The sequence below is a fragment of the Haliotis asinina genome, chromosome 10 (genome assembly GCF_037392515.1).
Source record: "Haliotis asinina isolate JCU_RB_2024 chromosome 10, JCU_Hal_asi_v2, whole genome shotgun sequence".
Taxonomy (NCBI): Eukaryota; Metazoa; Mollusca; class Gastropoda; order Lepetellida; family Haliotidae; genus Haliotis; species Haliotis asinina.
Genome location: NC_090289.1, coordinates 23,688,442 through 23,711,604, shown reverse-complemented (window position 1 = coordinate 23,711,604; position 23,163 = coordinate 23,688,442). Strand labels below are relative to the sequence as shown.

At 42.5% G+C, this 23,163-nt stretch overlaps 1 protein-coding gene across 2 annotated transcripts in view; it reads right to left on the bottom strand.

Moving 5' to 3' along the window:
- Window positions 1-23,163, bottom strand: part of LOC137254669 (inversin-like) — a 63,647-nt gene that overhangs the window by 2,534 nt on the left and 37,950 nt on the right. For both annotated transcript variants that reach the window (XM_067792514.1, XM_067792513.1), the window contains exons 16-19: window positions 21,277-21,368; window positions 20,296-20,448; window positions 895-1,041; window positions 526-675 (exon numbers count right to left, since the gene is read on the bottom strand). In XM_067792514.1, coding sequence (XP_067648615.1) covers window positions 526-675; window positions 895-1,041; window positions 20,296-20,448; window positions 21,277-21,368 — 542 coding nt within the window. The remainder of the gene's footprint in view (window positions 1-525; window positions 676-894; window positions 1,042-20,295; window positions 20,449-21,276; window positions 21,369-23,163) is intronic.

Here is a 23,163-nt window from a genome sequence, read left to right as displayed (position 1 = left end):
CTGGGATCATGCAATCAAGAACTCAGTCAAAGTGATCTACAACCACATCTACCATACTTAAACCCACACCACAAAACCTAACAACACTTCTCCTGACTAATTTTCCTTTTACCCTGATTTATATGACATAATCATGATTAGGTAATTGTGAAAGAATAAATTAACAAGGTACTTGATGTTAATAGATATATTTTGAGCAGATATGAACTGAAATGAAATGAAATCCAAGTTTATTTGCAGTTTGAAACCATAAGCAGAAATTATCTAGTAGTCCATGGATAAGTAAGTAACCATTCTTAGATTGCCCGAAATGAAAACTGACTGGTTCTGGGTGTCAGGTGATGGGATTTTTAACTCCTGCTACCACTTTCATAGACCCCCTGACAACCACACCTAGTACCCACCATCCCACTCATACCCCGCCCCTACCAAGTAGCCATATGGAGCTGGACATGTCCATACAAACATGGCCAGCGATGTAGGGTAATGACTAGAGACATGTGAGCCTGTTTCCCAGCTGGTCACCTGAAGAACTTCCTCCAGGCCAGCTGAATGGTGAGTGCAGCAATCTGACGCTCCCACTCCTCCTCTGTGGTCCGCAGACGTCGGCGCCGCACAGCACCCTTGGCAGTGGATGCTAACTGGTTGGTCAGCTTGGTGGATCTCTTTCTGTACCTGTCACCAGAAGCAAACAAACAAGTAACAACCCTTCCCTTGAATTAAAACTAAACAACATCCCATGTTTTCAGTTACCACTTGTGGGCATTTATAGCAACGATATATTTCGGTTCTCTGCTGTTTAAACCCACAATCAGCACTGTTCCAGCTCATACCCATGAAGAGATGTCCAGTCCTTGAAACCTGTAAGTATCTCAGCCTATCAGCACTACTCACCTCCTCCATGCTGTCTGTATGGTCAAGGCTGCCTGCTGTTTTCTGCGTATTGCCTTCTGTCGTTCATGCTCGGCCTGCTTCTTGCTCTGTGCTTCTTTCTTTTGAGATAGGATTATCTCCCTTTCTGTTGGCATGTACTCCTTCTTCCTAAAACAATGAAATAACTTATAGTGGCATCTGCAAGAAAAACTGGTATGTACAACTCCACTGACCTGAGCATTCCTGACTTCACTTGTCAGGCAGACCACAACAAACAACAGAATGTGGATGTTAGCTATACAAGGTACTGTCACTATGTGTCCCAGTTCACCCAGCTGTGAATAGGTAAGGATAAGAAAGCCACAATAACTTGCGTGCCTAATGGCTGCAAGTGTTGTATGATTCCCTGGGAGTTGAGATTGACAATACCAGGCGCCGTTGTGATTAACATCCAATGATCACGGGAAACAAATATCAGTGCCTTGAGCACATACTAATTGTGTGGATATGTGCGCTATAGTAAATATTCTATCATATTAATGTTACAACAGTCAAGTATCCTGTCATTCAAAAGAGACAAAACAGGAAATTTCCTAAACCTCAAACTGATCTTTTCACCTGCGTAACAGGTTCTCAGAAGTAACCTTCTAACAGGATCACTTACAGGAAAATATTTGTATCACCATACATTCTCTGGACCACTGAGACTATTGAGGTATTTTTTCTTTTTGGATTAAACCATGTGAGAGTGAGTGAGTGAGTGAGTGAGTTTAGTTTATGCCACACTCGTATTATTCCAGCTATATGGCGGCGTTCTGTAAATAATCAAGTCTGGACCAGACAGTCCACTGATCAACAACATGAGCATCGATCTGTGCCATTGGGTACTGATGACGTGTCAACCAAGTCAGCGAACCTGACAAGCTGATCCCGTTAGTCGCCTCTTACAGGCATAGTTGAAACCATTGTAGATCTTGTCAGGACAGTTGAAGACATACATTGTCTGACATGACGTATGAAGTGAACAGTGTTTCTGTCCTGGTATGACCAACAGGCTTATGGGGTAGAAACAAACAAGTGCATAGAGCCTGGATACTTACTGGCTAAGATCCTTCCTTGGTACATGTCTGGCAAGGGAAGGGGTAACAACTTTTGGTTTTGATGGCATTATTTCAAGATAGTCACATATGTACCCCAATCAGAAACTCAATAGATCTTCCAATTTTTGTTGTCAAATCCAGCAAGGTTTAACATCCCTCCCAGTTCAAACCATCAGCAAATGTTCACAGGAATGCACTGTCATATGAATAGTCAGTACTAATATGACTTCCTGTTGGAAATATCCACCCCTGGCAGTTCACAGCACATTTATACCCCAGTCAAGATTTGGGAACCTGATGTGTAATTTCTGCTCTTAATCTCCACTATCAAGTGTCCAGTACCCAGAATCTTGCTCTCATTCAACCGTGGAAGCCAGGCATTGCTGGAGGCACCTGGCTCTAGTCTCCACAGAGTATCCTCCAGACAGGGGTTGTTGTTCTTAGTAACAGCTACGTTCAGGAGGCATTACATGGTGTTGGGGAGACCATGTGACCCAGTCAGAGGTCTCCTTGTCACACTGCAGTGGATCCATTCAATTATATCACGTCACCCTTATTGAGGTCATAATATTAGCACATACCTATAATGAGGCATTGTTTTGTGATCTGTCATTGTGACAACAAAAGCAAGTGGTTACGACAACTGATTTCTAGTTCCTAACAGAGACGCCACAGTAGCGTCACCCAGCAAGATCACTCAATGAAGAACAGGACACGCTTGGGTCAACAGCTCATCCCTCATGTTGACTGCCACAATAACACAGTAATCGAAGTCCATGACTGTGTAGACAAACCCTTCAGCTTATCTATTGATTTCACCCCCTCGCAGACTATATATATACATCTGCCCTTACACAGACCATACATAGCGTATCTTTCGCAACAGCCACCTGCTTATCTACTTCACTCAACAATGATCTCATACTGACTTCATGTCTTTAAGGAATGATGTCCCTGGGCCAAGAACATAGTGAAAGGCTTGATTCTGTGTGAAACACCTGTGTAACCTAATATTGAAATATGCAGTATAAAACCAAGAGCAAGACAGATATATGAAGTATATATAAGTAACATACCACTTCACTAACTGCTGTGTTAAGTAGTGTATGATTGTTCATGGTTGATACCACCAATTAACAAGAAGATTATGTACGGACATTCCAATTGCGTTTTACAGCAATATGCCATCATTCATTACCACACAAGACAGCAGACTGTCTAGTGTTTCAACTAGAATAAATCCATGGGACTGGGTGCAACCTCAACTTGTCAACATGCATCAGGTGAATGTCATGAAAAAAGGCCGTGGTAATGTGTTATACCTGAACTCAGCACAAACTAATGGTTTGCCTCATTCAGAAAGTGTAAGGCAGCTATTGGCTTGACCCATGATGCATGCTAATGACAATTATTTTGTTTCGTGCTTAATCTTTCAGATTGACTTGTTCTATAACTAGCATTTTTGAGCTGTGAATTTCTTTAGGTCTGTTTTAATACATTTATCATATAATTTTGACATAGTTGTGAAAATGTTTTCTGAGGATATAGGTAACAGGAAGTTTGTTGGCGCTACAAATGTAGTGACACCCACTTCCCTGAGAGACTCTGATGCACATCCCCAAAGCAGAAAAGCTTCTTTTCACCTTGTTTCACATGGGAGGAGGTACCTCAATTACAGGTATGTTTGCTTCTTGTTGCCATGCGAGGAGCCACAGGTATGTTTGATCCTTGTTGCACACAGTAGGAGGTACCCCAATTACAGGTATGTTTGCTCCTTCTTGCACACTTGAGGAGGTACCCCAATTACAGGTATGTTTGCTCCTTGTTGCACACTGGAGGAGGTACCCCAATTACAGGTATGTTTGCTCCTTGTTGCACACTGGAGGAGGTACCCCAATTACAGGTATGTTTGCTCCTTGTTGCACATGGGAGGAGGTACCCCCAAAAACAGGTATGTTTTCTCCTTGTTGCACTTTGGAGGAGGTACCCCAATTACAGGTATGTTTGCTCCTTGTTACACATGGGAGGAGGTACCTCAATTACAGGTATGTTTTCTCCTTGTCAAAAATGGGAGGAGGTACCCCAATTACAGGTATATGCACACTGTTGGAGCTACCCCAATTACAGGGGTGTTTGCTCCTTGCTGCACACGGGAGGAGGTACCTCAATTACAGGTATATTTGCTCCTTGTTGCACATGGGAGGAGCTACCCCAATCACAGGTATGTTTGCTATCATATCTGAAAAGGATATTGAGCAGGGGACAAGGTCCCATGTCACCCAAGTCTCTTGGAATCAGAGAGAGCCAGTTCATTCTGTGACTGACTTTTAGTCATGGTTCTTATTTTCGATGTTTCTGTTTGATTTCAGTTGCGGTATGTGTCCCAGTTGTTACCTCTGTGAAGTTTATCAAACATATTCTTGATAGTATTCTGATTTAGCTGAACCTGGGAAAGCATGAACTGTCCTTGAATACTTGACATGTAACATGGGGTTCTCTGCTAAGCTGACAACAGATAGAGAATCCATCTCCCTTCATACATGTCTACCACTATTTTCTTGACCTTGCTTCTTATACTCCCTTGTGTTGCTAATCTTATGTGCTCATACTACGTCTGAACATGTGAAACATGTCAGAGTGTAAAATGATAAAGTCGAACATGGTTACCTCTGTGATACATATGTGATACTTTTTTAGTTTTATATCAGACCACACAGTTAAAAATGTTTTCCCACCTTGCACAATGACATGCACATTTTCATCTGTTTGAGAGGATACAATATCAATAACTTATTAGACATGCTGTCAGTGAAGAGGATGTCTGCTGAATATGTACAAGATTACACTGAGTAGCTATTTGACTGAAAAGCAATTAAAATCTCCATGATGTAATAGAGGCTGGGTATACAAAGGTACTAAGGCATTACCTCAATTAATTGATATCCACCAAAGACATTATACAATCAAAAGGACTATTGAGCAAAAGTTGACCTGGATTATATTTTAAACACATATTCACTTTAGTCTGGGAGACATGCATTCTACTTGTGTCTATTCAAGCATGATGAACACTGGGGACCTATTCTGACATACTGGGATGTCGACTGTAAATTGTAACAGTGATTCTGCTCCAGAAGTACATGACTTCTAGAAGTGACTGACAGATAACCAAGCAATACCTGAGAGGGGCTTGAAGCACATCAGCCATGTCATAAGTCCCGGAGAACACGAGAGAAAGAAGCCTCTATCTCCAGCACATACTTTCAACAACTGTGCCCCCACACAGTCCACTTGTAACCATGCCCTCCTGTTTGATATACTGCGTAATGCTTCACACAGGGGAAGTAATAACTGCTTGGGGATTTCTATTTACCTCTCTTAGTGTTGGAGTGTGCAGGGTAATGACACTTCACACCTGACTGGCTTAATCCACAGGGTTGTAGGCAGGCAGTAGAGGAGATAGTCTTTGAAAGGCACCTTCATTCAGCCAGAAAGCAATACTCTTTGTATTCAGTCAAAGGAGAGTGATACAAGTCACGGAGTCTGATATTTATTATGCTATATTTCACACAATTGTATTGATATAACACTGACTCAATTCCACCATGTTATTGTACACACTTCTTTCTTTGAATTTTATCAGGACATTCCCACCCATACAGGCAGCATGGAAAGTCACCCAGCTTGATTGCACCAGATATGACATCAACAATATGATACAAACCAATTGGGTAACATAACCATGTATTACTCTTACAAGTTCACACACACACCACACAGCCTTACTTGGTAAACCAGTTCTGTTCAATTACCATTCTACCTATGATGGTTGTAAAGTGCAGTGAACGTGGAACTGTCTCAGCTGTGGACAGTTTAACAATAAGCCCTGAGCCCACTTAAGCTATTATGCAACCTGACAACACTCCATTAATTCCTGCCTGTGTTGTACCAGGCAGCTCTAATATATATCACAGGATTAAGTATTGTGTCATGATAAGTCTGGATAAGTGGTTTGATCTCATTCCAGAAGTATTTGGTTCACTGGCTCTACTTTTCATCAAGCTGTGGTAGAGACAGAGGTAGGCCTATTCGGTGCAGGACACCATGGACCATAAAATAACATCCAGAAGCATTACATCTTTCTTCTGATGGAATGGTAAATTTGCTAGTGTTGATTGTATCATTCTGTTTTTTTTACAGTTGTTTATACCAGACTCTAGGTGGAGCTTTAGCACTTGATGTTAGTGGGCATTTTGTTGGTATTCTCCTTGTTATTCACAAGTCATTATCAGCTTGTGTGCAACAAAGTGCATTTGTCATGATCTAACAACATGATTCACTTGATAAGATACTGGCCTTCAAATATGAAGATTTAGATTGACTTAGATTGACTTAGACTTAGATTGTGCAACAACATATTTACTTCTCAAGCTTTTATCTGTCACTAAGCTCTATATACACCAGCCATTAATCTGTACCCTGTGAAAGATTCCAACCTAATAAATAGATGGAAAGTTGCATGATCAAAAAAACATACTTGACAGCAGGAGGTTTTGGGAAGAAATTGGTGTAGCTATTTGAAAGGATTAAAAAAAATCTATATGGATGTTAGTGCAGTATTTACCGAATCAGGAATCTACTCAGAAAGCGTCTTGCTGAGACATGTTAAACCAAACATGTTATATGTAATAACACAGAGATATAGTTACTACAGCTTGTCTTGTGACCGTTGTGCGAGAAGCCTTACAGTGAGTATGACGTGTATGCTATGTATTGTATTTGAGGCTGACTGTGCTAGCTGTTTTCTTTTGATGTGTACTGTTATTCTTTATATTGGTGTTGATCCATCATTCCATTACATCGAGTAACTGACTGGAGTTTACTCCTCTTACTTTGAGACTTGTCTTGGTTATGTACTACATTATGTACACCTGCTGCCATCAGGTCCATGGCACTGCTGTCAGCAAAGTTGTCTGTTATGTATTGAGCACAGTCCTTCTTTTCACCTGTGGCATCAAGGTTCATGTCTGGTGTGGACAGTCTGGTTTTTGAGCAGCCAACATTAGCACAAGTTCAGTATCTTACTGATGGCATGCATTAAAGCCTGGCTGTTTGAAATAAATGCTCTTGTATTTCTAAAATTCACATTGGTTGACCTCCCCCTTCTTTCTTGCAGTAAAAGCTACACTGGTTCCACTCCTATGGGTCACATATGGAGGAATATTCACCTGTCAATAAGCTGATATTATGCATCACCTTCCGGACAGAATTACAGAGTTTTGAAATGAGAATAGCTGTCTGACTGTTGAGTGTATATTTGCATTTCTCAAATGTCTATAATGGAGACCACATCGTTTCATCTACTTCTCCCTTAGAAAGCCTTCCATCAATTCTTAATACACTCCTTAGATACCTGTTTTTCAGAAGTCTTAAATAGTGTTTGAAATTTGTTGCTTGAATCTAATGCTACTTGTCTGGCCCAACACGTGTCCTATGACCAGTTCTTCTACAAAATGTGTGTATCTACAAGACACACATATCACTATATTCTTTCCTTGTTAACTTGTGGTTGTGGTTCCTTCCTATGTGTATGGTTTATATGACGTCCCACATATTCAACACACAACACAAAGCTTATTAAACTGACATGGTGTTGGAGCAGTTCTGAAACCTTCCTGCCACACATAGCACCAAAACATTTATCTTATAATTGTCAGGTAAGAGAGCAAGAAAAGGCAGACAGATAAATATGATATAATAAAACTGAAATGGAAAATCATTCTGTCTAGTGATGTTTTATGAGCAAGTTCAGTTATTATTGAGCAAGTCTGTCTACATGAGATGAATATACAGAGGAGTTTTGATAGTACGTAGAAATACATTCGCAGTTATCCATACCAAACTGTAAGAATGAAAGTTGATTGAGTGGCCTGTATTTCCTCTGACACTTCTGCCACAGGGGTATGGTTATACAAAAGTAGATATGATTTTGTGGAATTATGTGGAATTAATATGTGCAGTAAGGGCTCCTGATGTTGCTTACAATGCACTCATGGTGCAAGGGCACAGTCCAATACAATCCATTGTGACTCCATCGATAACCTCAAAATATTAATCTTTGATTAAATATAGTTTCATTAATATTCTTTGCCATTGTATTGGTATCAATTATAACCAGGTAGTTACAAGTTCCAATGTATTTATATGAATTAAAAACTGCTGATGTTAACTGTGTCATGTGACTTCACTGAAATGAGCAGTTCATGGCAGGGTATAGAAAATTTTCTTCACCTCAGATTTCATTTGTTGAGCAGGATATAAGGGATTTATTCACCTGTTAAGAATATATTCCCCCACAAGGGAGGATCAATAGTCTTGCCCACAACGAAATTAACAGAGCCTTTTTTGCTTAATCAAACATATACCATCATAGGATATCTGTATAGCACACATATCCACTAAACTGGTACATGCCCAAGGCGCCGGAGTGTTCCGTTGATCACAGGACTTTTTTTTTTCTGGCATTCTTTTAACCAGCTTAATGCTGTGGGGAGTATTCAACTCATGCAACCTGTTACGCACAGTGAGTTATCACACAGCCTCACAAGGTACACATCTGCAGCTGGGTGAACTGAGACACTGTCCACCATACTACACTATATCATGTGATTGACCAATGTTCTGTGTAGCTACACAGCTCGTCCACCATACTACACTATGATTACACGATGCCATTTAGAAAGTGGTCAAATGCAACATATGTCATATGTCATATTTCACTTTCTTAGTAAAGTACAAATTCTAGTACTTTTTTTCGGTTGAGTCCCATCCGGGATTCGAACCCGCACCCTCAGAGTCAGGCACCTAATCGCCAGCACACAAAGTCAGCCGCCTAGCCCGCTCAGCCACCGCGACTTCCACAAAAATGAAAGTCGGACAACTGGTAGTCTAGACTGCGTACTTTGTGTACCCCTCTGATGAGTGTAAATTGGCACGGCTCCAACGGCCGAAAGCTATGATTACACGATGCCATTTAGAAAGTGGTCAAATGCAACATATGTCATATTTGGGATTTCACTTTCTTAGTAAAGTACAAATTCTAGTACTTTTTTTCGAATGGGACTCAACCGAAAAAAAGTACTAGAATTTGTGTGATAACTGAAAAACGTTGCTGGCCCTGTCTACATGTAACCAGCCCTATATTAAAAATTGGAAATCGAGACATGGTGTTTAATCCTCTCAATGCTATCGTCGAACCCATTCGACAGGAGTGCAGGATAATGACATCTCCAAATAAAACTGGCAATAATTATTCAACGAGTCGGATTTACGTGTCATATGAATTATGTATGGAATGTACTAATTCTCACCTTTTCAAATATGTAATGTTCAATACGTTTATATACCTTAACACGAAACGCCCGCGAATTAAAAATGAGATCGCCGAATTTCTCGGCACGCAGTCGAAAATAACGGCCATTGATGACTTCCAGCGCACCACGCCGTGTGGTACCCAGTCTAATATTTTCTTCATAATGAAATATTTTTTGATAGTTTAGTCGATATTTTTGTTCCTTGACGAAGAGAAAGCTCATAAGTTTCCCATTTTCTAAAAATTAGTAACTTTCGGCTCAAATAAATATAAACAAAACCAATCTCAATGTTATATCATCGATTGGACGAACAGAAACGATCATGGCAACGGCGGTAAACAAACAACTCCACATGTATCGTGATGCCGAAGAAAATGTGCCATCCTTTTGACATATCCAATTATTTCATCTGGAATTAATTACACGGTGTGAATAGGTAAATGTTATTGCCTCTGCACAGAAATTACCAGATTTAGCGATTTTATTTTGATTTGGTTTGATAAACCTTCCAACAATCACAAAGTTGACAGCCGTTGGTGACCCGAAAGGGCGTGGCCAAACTCGCGGTCTTTCTAAGTGACAAGATACGAAGGATGTTTGAAAATATGCGTTCATAAGCAGAATCTGAACACATATACATTGAAAGAAAACGACTCAATACCTATATAATGCAGATCATGAAACAATATCACAATATTTGTAATATGTACCCACCCTTGATGAAACCGGAAGCACGTACACGGCATGGCACTCGTGGAAGTAAAATGTGAACGAGTTGGAAAACGACCATTGATACATTTTCTAAACTGATTCAAATTCCCGTAAGATCCATACTATACACCAGAATTACCTTTCAGTCATCCTCAGTCATTTACTATTAGTTGTGTTCAATAGCAGTTGTCATTTGTTGCTTGTGTTGTAGTATTTCTCCTGAAGTTAGCCGTCCATGTGTTGATCTTTAGTTTAGCAAATCGATGATTTTCGCGGTCTATTTTTTTCAAAGAATGTTCTGACACGGGGAGACATATAAATTGTCAGTGTGTCGTAACAATAACAGAATATTCTTCTGTGTATATCGTTACAAGAAGTACAATTTTGATGAATGAAGATCTCATGAAAAAAAATCATTTTTCCTTTTGCAGAAAAGAACGAAACCAGAGCTGGTGTGAGAATGTAACGTACAGTAAATGTATTTCATAAAAATTAATTACTGCTTAGAAAACAACTGTCATCGTCTTTGTGAATCAGTATTTATTTTAGACATTAAAACAGCTAAACATCACATCTTTTGTTCACGAATTTGGAGCAAAATTGAAATTATTTTGTTACTCCAAACAGCAGAGCTTTCGGAGTTAATTCTACCTAGTATAATGCAGGTAATGTTTCAGATCAAATTGTTTGACATGTGTGCATATTTGTATAAAAAAAATCATGTCATGTGGCTCAGTCCGTGGTTCCATACAGCTTTTAGATATTGCACTAGTGCAATCTGAACTGCAAAATGTACCTCATGTTTATGGCCATACTTTTTACCTACTTGCACACTGTCTATGTTCATATTTTACTGTTAAAACAGACTTCATCTGGGAAACAGACTGATGATCCAAACTCTTGGAGCAGTGATTACACTGACAGTGATCGAAAGACAGACTCATTTTTTTCTTGTGATGAAATTTCATGTAGTAATATGAAATTATCATACCAGACCTAGAATAATTTTGTCATTGTGAAGTTTTGAATATGGAATATCAAAACTACAAGTGACAGATAATTAAGTGTTGAGTAGGAGGTGCAACCTATGTTAGTCTTTGGCATCAAGGTAATCATGTGGTGGCAAGTAAATTTCTTTTTTCCTAATACTGAGCTCTGCAGTGAGTGGTTTTTGTTGTCCAGTTTGGAGCTATTCTTTAAGATTTCAATTTGGATTTTTTTTCATTGCCATGTGTATATGGCAAAGACATACATGTATATATCAAATGATTCCAGATCTTTAACGGAAGACTGCTCAGTCCTTGGCATTTTGTTATTCAAGGAAGACTGTTCTTCATGTTTCTTGTTTCATGATGGTTTAGGCTATTGAACACTAAATAATTGGAGTATATCACCATCAGACACTTCAGCAAACAGAAACAATCCTTGAAAGTTCATTAGACCCATTTCATATTGTGACATTGCTCCTAAACCCAGGAAAAGACAATAAGGTAGAATAATATATATTTACAGAATATGAAGCATGTTTACTTTCACCAGAGACAATATAACTTCTTATATGTATATGGTTTCTTTTTTATCAAATGATAACATTTTCCAATAAATTTACATGTACTGTTACTTCAACAACATAAATGACATTATTTGTCATGTGCGATTCAAAATAATTCAGCAAACAAAGTGGTACTGCTGAAAACAAAAATAACTCATCACCCATTTGTATTTGATGTACATTTTGGCACGATATTATGAAGAAATAAAATACACAAAATTATTAAAATCTAAATATTTTAGATATTTAAATACTTACCTTACCATAGGTCTTATGCATATTACCTCAAGCTTCGCTAGTAGAGATCAGACAGACGTTGATTCGCCATTCCCTGAATGGCTACCTCGTATAATCTACGGATGTAGTCACGGAAGTGACGTGATCTCCCTACTCGCGGGAAAGCGAGCCATCCCAAAATTCACTTTTACTGGCAGCAGGAAAGAAAGGTCCGATGAGTCCAAAGTGGGGAGGAGCATCCAGCGTTGGGAGGGAGTCACCGCCCTATGGTAAGGTAAGTATTTAAATATCTAAAATATTTAGATTTTAATAAATTTTTAACTTACCTTACCATAGGTCTTATGCATATGGCTTCGACAGAGAGGACGGTGGTGTGGACTCCGGAGGACCTTCACATCTTCAGCAGACCAAGCACATGCACAGGAGACCCGGGAGACCAATGCCAACGTCACAGGGCAAACCTGGAAACAGGACAAAGGATAACCCAAGGGAACTCCAAAGAGAAACCGACGCACCCAGAGGGTGAGGTTAATCTTAAGACCAAAGGTAAGAACAACACAATTACCTAATGGGCGGAAGGCTGGGTAAGTTGCTGTGCAACCACCAACGGGCCAAAAGACTGAAGCCCCTCCATGTCCTCGACAGCCAAGTCCCTCAGGTAGTGTGAGGCAAAAACGGTGGACGACTTCCAAAAACAACCCTCCATAATCCGTGGCACCGTACAGTTCCTGTGGAGGGCCATAGTGGACGCCAGGGCTCTAATTTCATGGGGGTTGTTCGCCGTCGGATGGGGGAGTTTCTTGGCATCGTACGCCGCCAGGATAGTCGCACGAAGCCACAGAGCAATAGTGTTTCTATTAACTTCCCCCTTGCACGATGAAGAAAAAGGGATAAACAGTCTCTTTCGGGAATGTCTCTTCAAGGCAGACCTCTGGATGTAATATCTAAGGGCCCTGACTGGACACAGGAACTCCTCCTCCGTATCATGTCGTCCGAGGATGGTCGATAAAGGCGGGATGGAGAACCGTCTATCTGGTTGCCCGGGAAGCTGATTCTTGGCAATGAAGTCCCACAGCAATCCCAAGTGGACTCGACCATGCCTAGCTTGTTCAAAACGCACTTGTGTGACATCCAGGGCATGAATCTCACTAACTCTAGCTGCCGTAGCTAGGGCAAGTAAGAAGACCGTCTTCCTGGACAACAGCTCGAAGGAAGCATCCTCTAGGGGCTCATATGGGGAGCCTCTCAAGTGTTGCAAAACAACATTCAGATCCCAAGCTGGAGGGCGGAACTTGACCTTCTGGTCCTCCAACTTGAACGCCTTCAGCAGGGCAACCAGTTCTGGAACTTTAGAAATCTGACGATCCGTCTTGACCGCCAAGACGGAGTTCAACGCTGACAAGTATGTACCCAACGTACTCCCTTTGAGATGCTTGGAATTACGTAGAAACATCAAAAAATTCGCCACGAACTGTGGGGAAGCTGTCATGGGATCCTGTGATCTCTGAGCACAAAAGCTTTCAAATGAGCGCCACTTGTCATCATAGAGGGATCTGGTGGATGTCCGATGAGCTCGGGTTATGGCATTCGCCACATGCAAGGAATAGCCTTTCGCCCTTAATGCCTTCTGTAAATGGTCCAGCCGTGCAGATGGAATCTCAGCGGATCTGGATGGAGTTGTTGGCTGTGCGGATGACGAAGGAGGTGTGGCCAATCTGGAAGCTGAACCGGATCTCCGCTGACGAGGCGTCGCAGATCGGGGAACCACGGTCTGGCTGGCCACCAGGGCGCGACCAAAAGCAGTCTCAGGTTCTGTGTCTGCTTGATCTTGCCAATCACTTCTGGGAGAAGAACGGGTGGTGGAAAAGCGTACGCGTCTAGACCCTCCCACGACAGAGATAGAGCGTCGACTGCCCAAGCCTGTGGATCCGGTACGGGAGACACGTAAGTTGGTAGCTGATGGTTGAAGCTGGTGGCGAAGAGGTCCACCAAGGGTCTCCCGTGGCGAAGGCAAATCTGACGAAACACGTCTGGATGAAGCATCCATTCCGTCGGTGAAGGTCTGCCTGGGCGCGACAACGCGTCTGCCAGAATGTTCTTGCAGCCGGGTATGTGTCGAACCCTGATTGTGATCCTGTTGCTGTCTAGCAGATCTGCTAACACGAACATCTGGTCTAGAAGTTGCTTGGACCTGGTCGTGCCCTGATTCCGGATAACCCAGACGACTGTGGAGTTGTCCGACGCCACCAGGAGCTTGGTGTTGGACAAAATCGGTAGCCAGCGGCGAACTGCTAGAATGACGGCTTGCAATTCCAGGTTGTTGATGTGCCACAACCTTTCGGCGTCGGACCACAGCCCTGAGGTCGTTCGGCCCGCCAGATGGGCGCCCCACCCTAGTAGAGACGCATCCACGAACAACTCGTGGTCGTGACTGGAGTCTTCCAAACAGACGCCGACGCAGACATTCGATTCTACCATCCACCACCGGAGATACTGATGTAGATGTGGAGGTAGAAGAACCCGTGACTTGAGGTCGTTCATCTGGATGAATGGTGACAGAAACCTCTGTAAGGGCCGAAGCATAAGGCGCCCTCTGAGAGTAAGATCCTGCGCCGATGTCAAAAGACCCAACAGAGACTGCCACTCTCTGAGGGTCATGGGTTGAGAGAGACCTCGATCCGCAAACGCCAGAATCTTTAGCCATCGATCTGGAGGGACCCTGACAAGATTGTCTTTTGTTAAAAATAATCCCCCGATGAAGGTCAGTTCTTGAGTTGGTTCCAGATGTGACTTGTTGGTGTTGACCATCCAACCCAGTTGATGCAGCAGGCGGGTGGAGAAGTCCAAGTGTTTGCGTAGCAGTAGAGGACTGCCGTGGTTGAGAAGGCAGTCGTCTATGTATGGATCGAAGTCCACTCCCCTTAGATGAAGAAACCTGGTAACCGGAAGCGTGATGCGTGTGAAAAGCCACGGGGCCGTAGAAATGCCAAACGGAAGCACCCTCCACTGGTAATGTATTCCGTTGAAGACGAACCTCAGGTACTTCCTGTGACGCGGATGTATGGGAACATGTAGGTAAGCGTCCTGTAGGTCCAGACTGGCTAGCCAAGCCCCGGGAGACAATTTGGCTCGAATCTGCTCTAGGGACGTCATTCGGAAATGAGGAGGGTCGGCCAGATACTGTCTGTTGAAGACCGCCATGTTGTGAATCATGCGCATCTTGTCGGAATCTTTCTTTGGCACCAGGAAGATGGGTGAGTAGAACCCCGGGGAGCGGTGGGGTTCCAGCACTGTCTCTATGGCTCTCTTGGATAACAGAATGTCGATATTGGACTCTAGGAGAGCTAGTTGGTGTTGAGGATATATCCGCGACTGGGGAGTAGATGTCAGCGGTGGAGTCTCGACCAATGGTAGTTTGTAGCCGGACTTCAGAATCTTGCTTACAAACGGATCCTCTAGGAATGACCAGTTGGGCCAGAAGATCCCTAGTCTCCCACCTACTGGAGTCGGATGGACAGGTACGACTGGGGGTGGGAGGTCCCAGTCGGAGACATCCACGGCTTCAGCGACCAGAGTAGGGGCGCTTGCCTCTGCCTCGCCCTGGCATCGAGGGGGTGTCCCGGCTGCGCTCCTGGGGCTTCCGCTGAGTGTCATTATCCTTGGTGCGGCCCCGTCCCCTCCCAAAGGAGGAGCGGATGGATTCCCTCCTGGGAATATAGCGCTTCTTTCCACTTCCTCTGGCTCTGCCACGAAAGGCAGAACCAAGCGCCTCAAAGGTAGACAGCGCGACTTCAGTGTTCGTTAATTCCGCGTGCGACTTGTAAATATCTGGAATCTTGTCGGCGAACAGAAACTTGGAAGTGAAGGGAGCCCGAAGTAATTGGCGCTTAAATTCCTCCTGCCAATTACATGTATCCAGGAAGCCGGAACGGCGAACCGAAGTTGTCATAGCCAACGCTGCACGTAAGTGACCGAGTAAGTCATGAAGAACTTTGCCCTGCCACTGGAAGATCGTCGTGAGATGATCCACCCTGGAGGCGTTGTCTTCTGATAGGTCTGCTGCAGCCGCTGAAGTAGCTGAGGCTAACGCCGAAATGGGTTTAAGCATACGCTTGAGTTCCGTGTCAATAGCTGCTAATTTGGAGTCCTGCACTTTATAAGCTGAGAGTGAAGAACTTGACAAGCGCTTGAGTGAGTCGTCCTGGGCTGCACCATTATCTGTGAAGTCTAGGCTGTGGATCTTGTAATCCGACTTCCTTGACTTAGATGCCTTGATCGTAGGATTCAGAGACAGCTTGGCAAAATCCTCGTCCAGGAGAGACACTGCCTCCGCCACCATAGGATGAGGTGGAATTAGTAGTTCCGGGGACAAACGGATGGACGCCGGATTATTAGGATCGACTGACGGAGAAGGACAGTCAGGTAGCCTGTCGGCAATCCACTCAAACACTGCCGATAGTGGTAGATAGGTGCCATCATCCTCGCATACACCTGCCTCTTCTTCATAGTCAGGGCAGAAGTGTTGCTCCTCCAAATCTTCCCAAGAGACTGAAGTCGATTCCCGCCGCTGGGTGGAAGAGGTAGAAGGCGTCCGAGTAGAAGAATCCTTCAGTGAAACTCGCGAGGCCTCTGGTGAACGTGAACGCCGGGTTCTGGAAGAGCGCCGAGGAGATCTGGATCGCGAACGGAAGCGCCGTCGTCTAGGAGAGCGTGAGCATGAGCGCGAGCGCCGGCGCCGACTACGGTGAGGAGAACGGGAGCGCCGATTCCTTGGAGATCTGGACCATGATCTGCGTCTCGAGCGCTCAGCTTCTAAGCGCCGAGCGCGCTCCTCGTCTAGCTGACGTTGTAGCACCTCTTCTCTAGATAGCGTGTGAGAGATCCTGGGGATCCGGTAAGGCGCTGGCGTAGGTATAGGTGCTGGTATTGGAACCAGTGAAGGTGTCCCCATCAAGGCTGTAGACGCTGACGTGAGCATAGGCGCTGACGTAGGTGTCGGTGCTGGCATAGGCGTAGGCGTTGACGTTGAAATTAGTTCGGGAATCAAGGCAGGCGCTGACATGGGCGCTGGCACAGTAGCTGAGGTCGGCGCTGGCTCTCTAGTAGAAGTGCTGGGCGTCAGGAGAGACCGTAATAGCCTCTGAACTTCTGGGTGCGCTAAGGCGTCCGGACGGGATAAGTCAACAAAGGCGTCCGAGCGAAGTGGCTCCGGAGACGATCGAACCGGCGTCGTAGATGAGCGCTCCAAACCAGACGTCGGCGTTGGTGCTGTAAAGGTAGGCAGCTCCGGGTCGTCCTGTAAAGAACCTAAAGAAGAAGCTGGGGAAGACATTCTCCTCTTCCGCTGAGTAAACCTCTTTCTACGGACAGCTAAAAAGGTCTTGAAATCCGCCACAGAAAGACTAGTACAATGCTGACAGCGGCTGACAAGGGAACAGGTCTGCGATGCACAATCCGGACACCAGGGGTGGGGATCCTTGGCTGACTTCTGCCCCTTGCAGACAGTACAAAACTGCCGAGTCATACACAGTTAACTGCAACAGATAAAAACATACCCGAAGCGTGAAATAAAACAATAATCGCTAGAGGTAGAAACGAAAAACACCCCTACATAAAAAATGCAGCAAAAGCGCACCCCCAACCTAAAGTGGGTACGCCTGTAAGCTCGCGACAGCGACGGCTAGCAACCAACATGGCTACCTGTGAAACATGCCACGTGGGACAAAAAAACACATGAAAACGGCAAAAATCGGGAGGAAATACCATACAAAATAGCAGAACAGATGGAGGAAGTATTCCTGACGGAATAAAGAACCTCCAAGGCCGCCATGACACCTCACAAACAACGCAGGAAAACCCACATCGAAGTGAGAAAAAGAAAGAAACATTTACAACACGAGGTAGCAAGGTAAGTGAAGTTAAATTCAATTTAACTAACCACACACCTAGGGAAACAAGACATACCTACCTGTTGAACGACAACTTTATTCAACACAATAGAAAACTCCGAGCGAAACAAACACGTCTGATCAGACGAACGCTAGAAGTAAAAGTGAATTTTGGGATGGCTCGCTTTCCCGCGAGTAGGGAGATCACGTCACTTCCGTGACTACATCCGTAGATTATACGAGGTAGCCATTCAGGGAATGGCGAATCAACGTCTGTCTGATCTCTACTAGCGAAGCTTGAGGTAATATGCATAAGACCTATGGTAAGGTAAGTTAAAAATTAATTTGTAACATCTATCCATATATTTTATGGCATACATGTAGTTGTAATAAAAAATTGTGCAAAACTGTCAGCTTTCCACATTACTGAAAGACATTAATTAAAATTTGGTTATTTACACGTTGCTAATGCATTGACAGATTTTAAGTCTCTTTGCCTTTGTCTATTTGAGAGAGAAAAATAATTGTCATATTATTAATATCATTTAACATATTAAAGTATATGAAAAGATTTAAAGTTGTAACCAGTTATGAAACATAAAGCATTGACAAATCTATCGTAATTATTCATCAAGAACGTTAATTCATTGCATAAAATTATGAATGTAATTCAACTTGTTCTAAAGTGAGACATATAATTTTCCCAATCATGTAATATGAACGCAATTTTTATCAAATCATCTCCGATTTCATGTGAAACTATAACTGAAAATATATTTTTGTTTATAAAACATGTATACTGCAGTTTTTACTACACTACATCGTCATAAAATGAAAAGCATGAATGTTATTTTGAAACACAAATGCCACGCCCATATCCGCGCACCTGTTGTTGAGAATGATCTTTGTACACGTTTTTGTGTTGGACCATGTGAAAAAAAGAATAAGCTGGGATCAACATGCATCACAATTATATCTTTGCTATCTTTATATTCAGTGGACAATAAAGTAATGTGCCTAATATGAACAAAAATTCAAATAAAAGATACTGAAAAACTTGCATCTGCAGTGTTGATCGACTACTGTTTCCGGGTCACGGGAGCATACAAGGTCAAACTGGTTCGGCTATGTGCGAATTATATAGTCAAAAATACACCAACAAAATTCTGTGAGCTCTGATTAATCACTTTAAACAGTTATTTGTGCTAAATTCAGGCGAAATATCTCCAACTTTTCTGTTCATATTCAATAGCGAATGAATTTCATCAAGCAATCCCCGTCTGTGACATCACATCCGGTGACGTTTGCACTTACTAGAAAACAAGTTAGATTTCACGATCTTAATTTTCGTCCGTCTTTCGTCATACTAAACGGAAAATGATACATGGAACACTTGTAGAATGAGAAATTCTCCCTCTTTCACCAGGTCTTACACAGAAGAGTTCTGTAATCTTTCGTCTGACCAAAAAAGCTATATTTTATGTAGGAGTTCGACGAAGCGCGCCATGTTTGTTTTTTCGTATGCGTAACACGATTTAACACAGTCTTTTTGTGGGTTTGTGCAAAACTTAATGAACCATAACACTTGATATTTGCACTCATGAATGCTTATGAATCATGTATTTTATTCTGCTATTTTCATTACATGACACGTTTAAATAAACGTAATAGTGCCATTTCAGTAAGACCTGTCATGTCATCGAAAATATTATTTGTTTACGACGAACGTTTTCGATTATTTTTTTTCAGAATTATTTTTTAATTTGTCGTCGCGCGGATATTTGCCGATACAAATATACGAAATTAAAGTCAGATACTTATGAAATATCAGTAGTAAGAATATTGAAATCGGTTTGCGATAATTGGACAATTTATACGCATCCGGCTACCAATCGAGTAATTCAGGTAAATTCAGGAAAATTTACTCTATTTATGTTTGTCTTGTAATTAATATCTGTACGTTTGAAATTATCTGGATATTTTTTTATAATAATGTTTATTTTTGTATGTAGTATTAATGAGCTGAATATTTTTTCAGTTGTCCCTTATTTAGTGACGCACTGAGTGTTTGAAATCACCCACCCTCTTATTAGCGCCTTATGCTGAAATTAATTCAGCAGGCTAAAGAAAGTATTAGTAGTTACTGAATTACTTGTAGTGAGGTAAATATAAACATGTGCTAAAGCAAATTTAATAAAACCAAGACTTGGTGGTCACTGTTAATTCATTTAGTGTCACTGCCATCTGAATCAGAAAAGAACGCCATTATTCATTGGCTGAAAGTATTCTCTAGAGCAGTCACATTTAGTGTTAGTTAAATGGGTAGGTTGATCTGTGGAAGTTACAGTTTGATTGACCTTGAACTATACAAATATCATCTAGCTACCACAATTATAAATTATTTTCGAAATATTTCCTGTAGTCAGTGACATGGTCAAATATATGCCCTATGGCACACAGGGCCGGCTATAAAATAAAGTTATAAGCCCGCTATGTAACTAGCAAGCAGTGGGCCGCTGGGCAGATGATGTTTCATGCCTGTCACCTATGTCCGAACTTACTTTTTGGTTCCACTTTTGACTTCCACTGCAGGTGCTGTGTCTACTGTCCCACCTGTCTCAATGGTAACCAGGTCAGAGGTGACATATTTATCTTCCACATCTCGCTTGTGCTGCACATCCTCCTTCTTACGGTACTCCTCCACTGCACGCTTCCTGCAACCACAGAACAAGTCACTGTACTCCGTGTAAACTCTCACCTGGCAGCTGTCAGATGTATATCATACTCTACTCCGTGTAAACTCCCACCTGGCAGCTGTCAGATGTATATCATACTCTACTCTGTGTAAACTCCCACCTGGCAGCTGTCAGATGTATATCATACTCTACTCTGTGTAAACTCCCACCTGGCAGCTGTCAGATGTATATCATACTCTACTCCGTGTAAACTCTCACCTGGCAGCTGTCAGATGTATATCATACTCTACTCTGTGTAAACTCCCACCTGGCAGCTGTCAGATGTATATCATACTCTACTCCGTGTAAACTCTCACCTGGCAGCTGTCAGATGTATATCATACTCTACTCCGTGTAAACTCTCACCTGGCAGCTGTCAGATGTATATCATACTCTACTCTGTGTAAACTCCCACCTGGCAGCTGGCAGATGTATATCATACTCTACTCCGTGTAAACTCCCACCTGGCAGCTGTCAGATGTATATCATACTCCACTCCGTGTAAACTCTCACCTGGCAGCTGTCAGATGTATATCATACTCTACTCCGTGTAAACTCTCACCTGGCAGCTGTCAGATGTATATCATACTCTACTCCGTGTAAACTCTCACCTGGCAGCTGTCAGATGTATATCATACTCTACTCCGTGTAAACTCTCACCTGGCAGCTGTCAGATGTATATCATACTCTACTCCGTGTAAACTCCCACCTGGCAGCTGTCAGATGTATATCATACTCTACTCCGTGTAAACTCCCACCTGGCAGCTGTCAGATGTATATCATACTCTACTCCATGTAAACTCTCACCTGGCAGCCTCTCTCTTCAACTTTTCATGTTTCATTAGCAGCCTCTTCCTCTCTATAAATGTCTTCCTCACTCGATAGCCTCGAAATGCAGACTACAGAGAAGACAGAGAATATCACAAATCAATCATTGGCCATATCTTTGCTGATCACATGCAGTTCTAACATAGCATTTTAGTCTCATGTGTTGGCTGATGTCCAACATCACCTCTAAGAATGAGTCAGTAAGTTTAGTTATATTTGGCTACCACACTTCCCTCACATATAAGATATAGCTACATCTAGGCAAAGGGTGAATTGTAACACTTAGAGGCTGCAGAAGTTATGGAACTTTTTGATGTTTTTGACACAGGAGGACCACCACCACCTGATGAACACAATCCTGATGCCCATCTTGTTGAAAATTATATGTTTGAGTGATTTTGAAAATTTTAACTATAATTTGTGTATAATGATGCTAAAACTATAACACTTTGCACTTTCTCTTGTTCTTATGACCTTAAACAAAGTTTTCAGCTTTTTCTAACACCTTGCCCAAAGACCCCCAACAAAACCCCTAATTGCTGTAAGCAGTCACTCCAAGACCATGCATTGTTCTCCGGTCAACCACAATGTCTTCATTCTGTTGATATGAAGCTGGCAACAATCCAGTAATCTACGGATTGTTTGGCGGGATTCCATATTGTGGGATACGACACACAAAATTGACAGTTAAAATTTTGATATTTCAACACTTATCCTATATGACATTATGCACTTATCACACAGTTGGATGGTGGGCCACAGATTACCATATATATGACCTTAAACAAAGTTTTCAGCTTTTTCTAACACCTTGCCCAAAGACCCCCAACAAAACCCCTAATTGCTGTAAGCAGTCACTCCAAGACCATGCATTGTTCTCCGGTCAACCACAATGTCTTCATTCTGTTGATATGAAGCTGGCAACAATCCAGTAATCTACGGATTGTTTGGCGGGATTCCATATTGTGGGATACGACACACAAAATTGACAGTTAAAATTTTGATATTTCAACACTTATCCTATATGACATTATGCACTTATCACACAGTTGGATGGTGGGCCACAGATTACCATATATATGACCTTAAACAAAGTTTTCAGCTTTTTCTAACACCTTGCCCAAAGACCCCCAACAAAACCCCTAATTGCTGTAAGCAGTCACTCCAAGACCATGCATTGTTCTCCGGTCAACCACAATGTCTTCATTCTGTTGATATGAAGCTGGCAACAATCCAGTAATCTACGGATTGTTTGGCGGGATTCCATATTGTGGGATACGACACACAAAATTGACAGTTAAAATTTTGATATTTCAACACTTATCCTATATGACATTATGCACTTATCACACAGTTGGATGGTGGGCCACAGATTACCATATTCAGCAGGAAGACTACAACAATGAGTGGCAGAGAATGCTTCATAAAACCCTTTAATGGTACTCAATACAAAGCTGGATTATCTGTTAAAGGACAAATGACAGAGCTAAACGCCACACACCCCTGCTTTGCCCAGATTTCAACTGGGCCCAGAATATAAGAATCTTACAGTTCTCAGTCCCAGCTAGTGAGTTCTTTGCAACCGTTCTGCAAAAAAAGCACCCTGCTTCTGTAGGTAGGGATGCTTTGAACAGCACACGACTCAACTGCTCATATCCAATCAAGCCCCTATCACTTATCTCTCCTAAATTTAGGCACTGACCATCAAGGAATATGGGGAAGATGCCTTTCATCTTTCTCTTGAGCAGCAGGATTCAGAAGTCATGTTCCACTAACACAATTGCCCGCAATAATAACGGTTCTGAGTACAGTGGAAGCCCTCAAAACTGGCCTCCCTCTAATCTGGCATGCTCTCAATATCGGCAC